At 42.6% G+C, this 11,370-nt stretch overlaps 1 protein-coding gene across 1 annotated transcript in view; it reads left to right on the top strand.

Moving 5' to 3' along the window:
- The window catches only part of SLC36A3 (solute carrier family 36 member 3), a 23,156-nt gene continuing 11,786 nt past the window's right edge, over positions 1 to 11,370 (top strand). Inside the window, exons 1-4 of the mRNA XM_081825656.1 lie at positions 1 to 396; positions 3,636 to 3,726; positions 6,142 to 6,230; positions 9,075 to 9,170. Coding sequence (XP_081681782.1) covers positions 257 to 396; positions 3,636 to 3,726; positions 6,142 to 6,230; positions 9,075 to 9,170 — 416 coding nt within the window. The 5' untranslated portion in view covers positions 1 to 256. The remainder of the gene's footprint in view (positions 397 to 3,635; positions 3,727 to 6,141; positions 6,231 to 9,074; positions 9,171 to 11,370) is intronic.

Below are 11,370 nucleotides of genomic sequence, written 5' to 3'. Positions count from 1 at the left end.
TGAGGGGCACTGAGGGTCATGCTGAGACTCTCCTAAGTCCCCCAAAAGCCAGGTGAGGCACAGTCAACATCAGCTTCCTCTGCCACCAGCGCTTCACTGATTCACACATTTGGGCTTCAGTCTGGGTCAGGCACCCTCGGGAAACAGGAACCAGCATCTTGGGCCTGCAGCCCTAGTTTCTCTGGAGAAAAACTCATGGGAGGCTGGTTCAAGGCTGTTATAGGCCTTCACCCTGAGCTGGCACCACGTACCCACCATGTTGAAGACGTCACTGCTCGGAAGGGACTTCAACAGTGAGCCCGGCTCCTTGGACGACAGGTCCAAGTCATTCTCGGAGAGTAGGGGCAGCTTAGCTTCAGAGAACATCCATCCTGCTGAGGAAGCCAGTGGATTATCGTAAGTGGCCGCACTGCCCTTCCCGACCTGAGGCCAAGCGCCGCTGCCTTCACAGCCCTGGGCCACATCAGCCTACTTCTCTCTTCCTAACACCTCTAGCCCCGGACTGAACAGGAGATGCATGGAGGAAAAATGAAAGCCAAATCTAAGAAGGTTGATTCATGTGGCTCTGGTATTATTACACTTGTCTCCCAGTTTTTGCAGAGAACCCAGAGTAGCCATCCCAACATGAACTTGGTTCTAGGAACGATTTTTATCATAGGCTGGCCGTGTGCTCTTCCACAGTTTGAGACTGCTTTCCTCTCTTTCTGCATCTGCTATTATTCATTCTCTCTCCTTCCCTCCCTCCTTCCTACAAACCCACCCAGGAAACAACACCTCCTAGCCCCATTTCCCTACTTTTACTGCTGTAAACTCAGACACATGGAACTTTTTCTTAGAACTTTATTGCCAATTAGACTATTATCCAGTAATCAGATCAGATAATAGCCTTGGGCATAATGAGATTGTAAATGACAATAGCCAGTGTCAATAAGGATGTCAGGAAATGCCCTCGCTCATGTCCTTTTAGGAAGAATGAAACTGGTACCTTTCCAAATGGCGATGTTGTAATGTATGTCAAATCCTAACACCTATTTATATAAAACATACAAATACTTACTTGGCATATGCTTCCTTTGAAAGTACACACATACACACACACACAGAGCTTGGGGGTGAGAAAATTGGGAGACCGACAGGGAGAGAGATTTATATTCACTAATAAGGTTTTTTGGTTCTTGTTTTTATTTTACTTTTTGAATTTCATACTGTGTGTTACTTAGTATTTTTTAAGTACAGATGTAAATAAATATATCCTTTGATCAATAAATACCACTTCTAGGAATTTTTTCCTAATGAGATAATAACACAGGTATGCATGATAATTTTATTGAAGCACTGGTTATAATATTGATGATTTGGAAACAATAAGACATTATTTAAATAAAGTATGGTACACACATGCAGTAGAATGCAATATGGCCATTACAAGTGATGAAGGAAATCTGTGGAAAATGTGTAGGACATACTATTCATAAAGAAAATTAATTTAGGATACAGTATTATAATGGTCCTGCATGTTTAAAAGTGTGTACCTTCAAAAACAAACAGAAATGCCCAGAGGAATGCTAGTCAAAATGCTAACAGTGGTTATTTCCAATTAGTGGAATTTTGGTATTTTGTTTTACAATGGCAATGTATCATTTCTCAAAGAAAAATTTAAAAAAATTTTTTTTTAATCCCAACATGTATTTTACTCTCCAAGGCCCTGATCTATAATGCTGTTAGCTAGGGCATCTGGTTTCTCTAAAAGTTGATCTCACCTTTGCCAAGAGATCTGATTCAACTTGGATAAGATGGTGCTAGAGGCAAGAAGTAAGGAATGGAAGGACAGAGGGCAGGAAGGGGGGAGAAGAGCACATCTGTTGGAGAAATTGCTACTAAGAAATGACAAAACATAGGGACTCCTGGGTGGCTCAGTCGGTTAAGCGTCTGCCTTCAGCTCAGGTCATGATCCCAGGGTCCTGGGATCGAGTCCCGCATCGGGCTCCTTGTTCCGTGGGGAGCCTGCTTCTCCCTCTGCCTCTGCCTCTCTCTCTCTATCTCTCATGAATAAATAAATAAAATCTTAAAAAAAAAAAAAAGAAATGACAAAACATAAAAAGTAGTATTTTGTTTTTTTGCTTTGACATGTTTTCCAATAATTACAGTTATCAAGAAATAAAAGTCATAAAAATGTCCTCTTGGAAGTGAAAGGACAATAGGTGCCCCCCCCCACCATCCTCAGGTGAATAGACCAAATTAATGAAGAAGCAAGAAGTCAGGGGGGTCCCAAGGGCCTACCCTGTTCTTTCAGCCCCAACCCTTTCCCAGGTCAGTATTGAATTGTAAAATTGGACACAGCCCTAACTCCCTAACCGATGGGACAAAGACGTGGAGACATGAGCATGGTCTCTAAGGGACTCACTCTGTGACCGAGGCAGGCTGCCTCTAGACAGTTCTAAGACTGCACAAGGAGGTACCTGCAATGGCCTCCTCAAGGTGCCTTTTATTCCAAGAGGAGGGGACACCTCTACCTGCTTCAGCAGCCCTTACTTGCCTTTTTTTCTATCAGCCCAGCTCGGCTTCCCCTTCAAGGGGGCCCTTCTAGCAGGTGAGCACCATAAGTTCAGACCAAAGGTGGCAGTGATGCTGATGATGAAGAGGATGGTGATGATGGTGGCGATGGTCACATCTTAGAAGCACTTCATGATTCCAAGATTCGTCATGTCAATACCCCTTGTGATTCTTACCACTTCCCTGGAAGTAAGGGCAAGAATTATTCCCTTTTTCTCTCTCTTTCTTGGCAGATGAAGAAACAGAAGATGTAAGCAGCTAAGGGTCTTTCCAAAGTAGTGACCAAACTTCATAGGTTAATGGCAGAGCTAGAACTCAGAACTCAGTGCTCCTTACCTCTGAGTTCATTGCTCTTACACTCAGCTTTTCATTTCAGTTCCTTCTTGATTCTCTTCTCATGATCCTGTCCCACCTTCTCATTCCCAATGGATGGGTAGTGCCTGGGCAGAAGCTGCCAGCACAGGCATGGAGAGTGTTTAGAAACCTGGTACCCAGCGCCCAGCCAGGCACATAGTAAGCATTCTGTATGCACAGTAACAATTGTTATTAAATTGTACCCCATGCAGAGCATGGAATAATTCATGGAATGTTGGTTGAGTAAATGGATAGAGTGAATTTACAGTAAATACTCCATATATCAGGAGAAGTTATGCTTTTTCTAGTGAGTGAAATTAACAAATGACCTGGCATCAATAATTACTCTAGAAATTGAGAAAATTACTATCAGGTTTTTTTCATTGTTCATCTAAACGCTAAGCAGCTAGTAGGTCTCAATAAATATTATGTGAGTGAATAAGTTGTGAAAGAGATCACTGGATGAATCAATGCATAAGCTGCTTCTAGGGAGTTATCCAGAATGGTAGCAATTGTGAATCTTTTCATTAGAGCCTATTGAGTGTTAAATATTTGTTGGGTCACCTAAACTAGCACCAGCCCTGCATCAGATATTCCAGGGTCCACTTTATCTAGCTTTGTCCCTCTTCTGAACAGAGGGTGCTGGAGATGCTGGAAGGAACCTGAGCTTTGGGTCACCTTTCCCATCCACTAACATAACCTCTTGTCTCCCTACTCTCCTCCTACAGGATCATGCAAACGTTGATCCATTTATTGAAATGCAACATTGGCACAGGGCTCCTGGGGCTTCCCCTGGCCATGAAAAATGCTGGCTTATTGGTAAGAGGAACCTGTGCAATGGAAACAAGGTTTACCCATTTGGGGGGAAAAGGGAAAGAGGTAGTAGGCCCCTAAGGCCTCTGCACTGTTTATCAGTGGGCAATTTGGGGGTACCCTCTGCAATAGGAAATGTGCCTCTCGGCATCCATCCCATGGAGCCAGCCTGGAGCCAAATGGAGTGTTTCTAGAGGGGACAGGCCATTACTCTTATTCCCCCCCAGTTTTATTGAGATATAAATGACAGACAGTACTTTAAGTTGTACCACGCCTTTATATTGAGATGTAAATGACATACATGAGCTTAAGGTGTACCACATAACGACTTGGTATACACATATTGCAAAATGATTACCACAATAAGTTTGGTTAACATCCGTATCTTCATATACACATATATAATTTATCATATACTTTGCAACTTTCAGGCATACCATACAGCAGTGTTAACTCTGGTCATCATGTTGTACCTGTTTATCCATAACTGCAATTTTGTACCTCTTGACCCCCTTCATCCAATTCCCCCACCCCACCACTGTTCTTAAAGACCCACCACACTCACATACTGATGCGCAATCCACTTTGCCACAGTCCTCCCCACTCCCTAGAACTGTCCCCAGCCCATTTCACTCATTTACCTTAGCAGCCTGGTCCCTGCAGACATGTGAGTGCTGGCTCTTGTTTCAAACCCTGAGGTTGACTGAGAAAGTGGCTGGAAAGAGGAGGATAGTGAAGGCCTCACCAGTTCCCTGACACCCAGCTTCATCCCATCTCTGTCTCTTGGCTTCTGCTTTTTCTTCTCCCTTGTTTCTGTCTTTTGAAATATGCCTCCTTGGTGAAACTTTACTGTTTCCTACTAAAATTAATGCCAACTTCCCCTTGTGTTTTTCTAGAACTTATATCTACCGCACCCAGAATTCTTACAAAGATGAGACATAATTTTTTAGAATACCTACCTTCCTCACTTACCTGAAAGCCCTGAGGGCAGGAACTCTCTGATGTATTTTTACACCTCCTCACAATACCTGCTGTAGAGACTGACACAAAGGAAGTCCCAATTCATGTCTATTGAATTGAATTCATGCCAAACATATGACTTCCATTTAGATGATGCTAATTTCTCCTTCTCTCCAGACCTCATAAGTGGCCCGCATGTCAAAAGAAGGCATATCAAGACTCTGGCTTCTTCTGACGTGACTTGTAATCTGTAGCAGTTCCGACCCACAGATGAGACTCTCCCCCTTTGAAGTCCTCAGGGTTCTAGAACCTCTGAAGAGTATTATTACCACATGGCCCTCAGCCATGTGATATTTGCTGTTGAAGATAGCTCTGTTATCCTCTGATTTTTGCTCCCTAAGAGTCATTCGATGATTTCTCTGCCCTCCATCTCCCACCAGAACTTCTGACCATGACTCATTTGAGAAATACATACTGAGCACCTACTATGTGCATTCTTAGGCCCTGGGGATATAGAAGTAAACAAGATCAAAAGAAGTCTCTGTTATATGGAGGCTATGTTCTAGTGAAATCTAGTGGTGCTCTCGATCTCTCATTTGTTACTTTGTGATAATGTTACATCAGGTCACATCTATAAAGGCACAGGTGTCCAGCACAGAGGAGGTGAGGGAGTCCCTCTTTACTCTATGCCCCTCTAATGATATCTGAGAGATTAGGATTAATAATGAGTTCTGTTTTTTAATCTCATCACACAAAAAAATGGAAACTATGTGAGGATAAGATAGTTTTATTAGCTTGACTGCAGTATAAGCATTTCACTATGTATATGTATGTCAAATTGTCATGTTGTACACCTTAAATATATACAATCTTTAAAAAATAATAGGGTTAATGACAAATTAGACATGCTAGAGCAATGATACTCAACTGGGGACAATTTTGCACACACACCTCCCAAGACATTTACAGTGTCTAGAGGCATTCTCAGCTGTCGCAACTTATGGGGAGAAGGAGTGCCGCTGACCCTTGAATAGAGGCCAAGGAATATGCTAAACATCCTACAATGCACAAGAGGGCCTCCACAACAAAGAATCATCTGGTCCAAAATTTCACTAAAGCCCCCGTTGGCAACTCTATGCTAGAGGAAGAGAACCAAGTCCTAAGAGAAACCTTGGTCTTCAAGTATCTTGGAGGAGGTGAGGGCTCGGGTGTGAAGAAGGAAAGAGGGATCTAGAAGGCAGAACCCAAGGCAGATGAGGAAAGACATGGGCTATCTGTGGAGGTAGTGGGAAGAAGGGCATTCCAACTAGACTGTCTAGGGACACAAGGACATTCAGGCAAGGACCTCCATCCCAGAGGCAGCTTTATGATGAGAGGGGCCCTAGCACCCAGGCTGGGAGAGGGCCAGTTATGGGAATGATCAGTGTATGGCTCACTGTCCCCCCTCTCTTTCCCCTCCAGGTGGGTCCTATTAGCCTGCTGGCCATTGGGATCCTCACTGTGCACTGCATGGTCATCCTGTTGAACTGCGCCCATCATCTCAGTCAGAGGTGAGAATCCTGCCTCTCTCTCCCTCCAGTGCCAGGCCCCATCTGTGCTGAGTTTCCTTTGGCCACTGACCCGATTAACCAGCCACTTCTCCAGCCACCTCACCTACTGCTCTAGATTCTATAGCGATGGTGGAGAGGGTGATACAATTGCAACTGGAAACTCCTAGGTCCGGGCACAACTCTGCTAACCTGCTGGATGACTTTGTCAAGTTCCTGCACCCTCTGACCCTAAATATCTGTACCTGGAAAGATCAAAAGTGATAAAAGGTGCAAGCATGCTTTATAAACTGCCATGAGTATGCGAGATACTTAGGATGTCCTTCTTTCCCTCTTATCTCCCCACACCCACCCTCCCCCTAACTCCAAGACACGCACCTTGTAAGGGTAATTTGTCCCAGGTAAACCCTCTCTGGGACAATTTAGTAAAAGCAAAAAACATATAGTTGAAATGAATAATTCACAGTGGCTCCAGTCATTAATAAAGCATACATACAATACTCAATGTTTCCATATTTGAAACTCCAGCACAAAGAAAAAAAATTCCCAAAAGGGAAGACAAATGCAATGAAGACAAACAATGCTGAGAGTTTCATATTTACAAACCAACAATTCATGGATGATTAGTAATTCCTTACAGCCAACTGCCTGGTGGCTCTCTATCTGCAACACTTAGCTGCTCCCAAGGCATGCAAACCAAAAGGGGTCCTTGTAAATATGCAGAGACTTCTCATAGGTCAAAGTAGAGATAGTAACTGAAACTCCTCATAAAGCCAAATTATCAAACCCAAACTGGTGTGTCTGGAGTATACATCAGTCACACCTAACTTGTAGGGCACTTTCCAGCTCGCAAAACACTTTTAAGAGCATTTACTTATTCAACAATTAAATTTATTGCGCAATTACATGTGCAAGGTCCATGGCCAGAGCTTTACAAGCCACCTTTTATTTACTCCTTACAGTAAACTTTTACGGCAGGCATTATTATTATCCCCATATTACACATGAGTAAACTGACACCTAGGTGAATTAAATGCCTTGCTCAGGGTCACACAGCTAGGAAGTGGCAAAGCTGGTATTCAAAGGCCTGTGGGACCCACTCCAACCATTCTGCAAATCTTCTCTCCCTTCACACCTGCTGGGACAATTATATCACCTTGTAGGTTTCTGATGCCTAAGCCATTCCTGATAAGCCTTTTCCTGATTTTTTTTTTTAAGATTTTATTTATTCTGGGGCACCTGGGTGGCTCAGTTGGTTGGGCGACTGCCTTCGGCTCAGGTCATGATCTTGGAGTCCCAGACCCTACCCCGGCTTGTGCACTCTCTCTCTCACTCTCTCTCAAATAAATAAATAAAATCTTTTTAAAAGTAAATTAAAAAATAAAGATTTTATTTATTTGAGAGAGAGAGAGCATGAAGGGTTGGAGGGGGCAGAGGGAGAAGCAGACTCCCCACTGAGCAGGGAGCCCGATGCGGGGCTCTATTCCAGGACCCTGCAATCATGAACTGAGCCAAAGGCAGACACTTAACCAACTGAGCCACCCAGGCGCCCGCTGATTTTTTTTTTTTACTCATTTTTTCATTTTTTTTCTAAGTTGACAGACTGATGGCCTAAGAGCTTTGCAGTTTTTGTTTTGTTTTGTTTTAGCCTATGTTTACAAACCTGGAGATTTCACATTAGGGAAAAAATCAAACTCTACCTTCTCCTTGCCAGTTAGACAATCTGGCACCTCTGGGGTCTCATTCCTTCATTGCTCAGGGGGAACCGAATCCCGGTCGATCCCTCTTAGAACAGAATGTGTACCAGGGGCTTGCCATGGTCTCTACTCTTCCCCTTTCTGTGGTACACCAGCCCCTCTCCCCATATCACTGATACCTGACTGGCCCCATAGCTTTTGAATTTGTAACCCTCAGACTAATAAATTTGCCACTCCTATGCAACATGACCTCATTTATATGGGAGTGCCAAGCACAATGAACAATAATAAAAATAGAAGGATTATGCTCTGTTTCCAGTGGCATCTCCACATTCATCGGTCACTGGCTCCCCCACCAAACCCAGACAGTGTGTGAAAAACACTGAGGCTCAAGAGTCTAAAGAGATTTGCTCAAGGTTTCTCAGTCATCTGAGGGGGGAGGGCGTGTTAGGATTTAAACCCAAGACCCAAGTCTGGGTCTCCTTCCCTCTCCCAGCTACTCCCCTCAGTCATGCAGTTAGCAGCGGGGATCCGTCCCTCGGCCACCCACTGCTGCTCCCACCACCCACAGATGGTTCCTCAGTAGGGCCTTCCCTGCCCTTAGGAAGGGCCATCTAGGGCAGAAGGACAAGACAGACGGCAACTTGGGTGTCACATCCTACAGGGGTGCTGGGCAGAAGCCTAAGTGCCACGTTTGCATGGGACCTTGTCTGAGGCAGGCCTCTCGAATGTTCCAACTCCCTCAGCAGTGGGAGGGAGGGTATAAAGTCCAGAAAAGACCATCGCTGGCTTGGCCATACTCACACCCCCTCTTCTACTTCCTCCCCTGACTTGGTTTGCACACCTCACACCTTTCATGACCCCTCTTTCCTGGTTTGTAGACTTAGGTCAATGCAAAGCTACTGTTTCCTTAAAAATCTTTTTTCACTTAAATATTAGTGTTCAAGAAGACAACTACAAAAAAGAAAAAAAGGCAGTCCTTCTGAAAGTTGTGAAAGTGTATTATAAAATATCTTGTTAATACCATTGCTAGAAAATTTCCAGAACATTCCATGCTAACAAACAAATATATAATAATTACTCACTTTGAGAGTAAAGACTACCTTTAACAAAAATGCTTTAAGTTATACACTGCTTGCCCTTTCCCTAGATCGCAAAAGACTTTTGTGAACTACGGAGAGGCCATGATGTACAGCCTGGAAACCTGCCCAAACGCCTGGCTGAGGACCCACTCGGTGTGGGGCAGGTAGTACTCATAGAATTTGTAGCAGTAGTGGTGGGAGTGAGTAGTAAGAACAATAATAATCCTCACCTGATCTTCCTTTGTTCCGAGTTACACAGGGTTAAGTGAATATGTTGTTACTACAAACCATCAAACAGTACAGAGATTCTCCCCTGATCTCTCCATCCCCATCCCACTCTTCATCCAATAAGTAACCACTGATACGTAGTTAGTAAATATTCTTCTGGACTATGTCTCTGCATGTACATGAATATATGTGTGTGAGTAGAAATACAGTAGAAATACAGATTTCATTTTGCATTTTCTTGTACACTAATTCGAATTTTTTTTTTGAAATTTGCTCTTTCATCTAGTAATATGTCTCTAATTTCTTTCCACACTGGGACATAGAGATCTACCTACTTTTTTTGTCATTTAATAAAAATATGGGATTTATTAGTCAACCCACAGTCACAATACAATCACTATAGATTTCCCCTTCTGTATTCATCCCACCAAATGCAAAACAGAGCCCTGTGGCAGTCTGACTTTCTTCATGTGAATCACCACCTTGGGTCACTCCTTTGTCAGCGGAAGCCCCTTTTTTAGTATCACAGTTCAGAGTGACAGAATTTGAATCTTCTTTCTCAGAAGTACATATCACTGGCTATGGAATGACACACAGAATGATTGGAACATCCAGGTGGTAGAAAATTTTCAAATTTAAGCAAGGTCCGTCCAATGGTGCTTTTCTATGTGATAGTGGTACATTGTATCCAGTGCTTCTGGGGGGGAGTCACCCCTCCGAAGATATACAGGGGTTTCCCCACAACCTCAGCTGAGTGCGCAGCACAGCCTAAGGGAGGTGCCCCAGTGGGACTTAGCTTCTGCCACTTCATGTCATTTTTACCAGTGCAATGGACATTATCATTACATTGTACCATTTCTTGAGAGGCCCAGTAACTGAAAAAGAGTTGCGAACATATTTTAAACAATGATTTGTTATTTTTAGTGTGCTAAGGGATACCTGGGAGCTTGATGTAGGCAACAATCATCAATGGATGCTCAAGCTTCTAGGTGAAAGGTCATTGGGAAACTTTATAAAGGAAGACAACACTGACACTACCTGACCCCAGGTATTAATCATAGCATCTCATGTCTAGACATGGGATAGCCAGACACGATGTGTCTTATAGTGGGATACAGTAGGGAGTACAGAGTATCACCCCAGAAATATCCTTGCCAGAAAGATAAATAGAGAACCTCAATGTAGTCAAGCTGCTAGATCTAATATCAGTCTAGAGGAAAGACGGGGGATAGAGAAACACATTAACTGACATTATGAAGAAGTCATCAACCAAATCTAGGAAGTGGGACATACTATAGGGTAAATTATCTGGTATCTTCAACACCCCCTAAAAAGTTAAAAGTTGCAAGGGAAAAAAAAGAAAGCAGAGCAAGGGGAATGTAGCCGTTTTAAAAACTTAAGAGATGTAATAGAAATAACAAAATGCAGTGTATAGACTTATTTAGAAACTAGCAGTAAAATAGATATTTTTAAGACAATTAGAGAAATCTGAATATGGACTATTATTAAATGATATAAAGAAATTATTACTAATTTTGCAAGGGATGATAATGGCATGTTGGATATATTATATATATATAGTAAGTCCTTATCCATTAGAGTTGCGTATGGAATTATTTACAGATGAAGAGCCTTAAATTCTCTAGTTTGCTACAAATACTCCAACAAATAAGCATATGTGTGGTAGGGGTAAAGGGATAGATAGAAGAGGACTGGCAAAAAGTTAATAATTGTTGAAGCTGCAATCGGCAGATGAGGAGTCATGGATTGTTGTCATTGCTTTTGTATATGTTTGAAAATTTCCATAATAGAGAAACCATCTCTATTCTGGTCTCACATGATACCAAGTTTCTGATTTGATAGGCTGACACAAGAGTCAGGAATCTGTATTTTTTGCATAAACCTCAGGTAATCTTAATGCAAGTGGTACTGCAAACCAACTTTGAAAACCACTGATCTAAGGCCATACTAACCTGAATGCACTCAATCTCGTCTAAACTGATCTAAGTAGAGGAACATATTTTTGTTCCCTTAAACAACAAATGCATCTCCAGATTTGGGACAATTGAAGAATTCAAAAGAATAATGACAATAATAGAGTATAATATACTAAATTTTAAAAATCAATGTGAGGGG

Source organism: Leptonychotes weddellii, chromosome 7 (genome assembly GCF_054177405.1).
Source record: "Leptonychotes weddellii isolate Sample4059 chromosome 7, ASM5417740v2, whole genome shotgun sequence".
In the NCBI taxonomy this organism is placed as follows: domain Eukaryota; kingdom Metazoa; phylum Chordata; class Mammalia; order Carnivora; family Phocidae; genus Leptonychotes; species Leptonychotes weddellii.
This window is presented reverse-complemented; position numbering and strand designations above follow the sequence as displayed.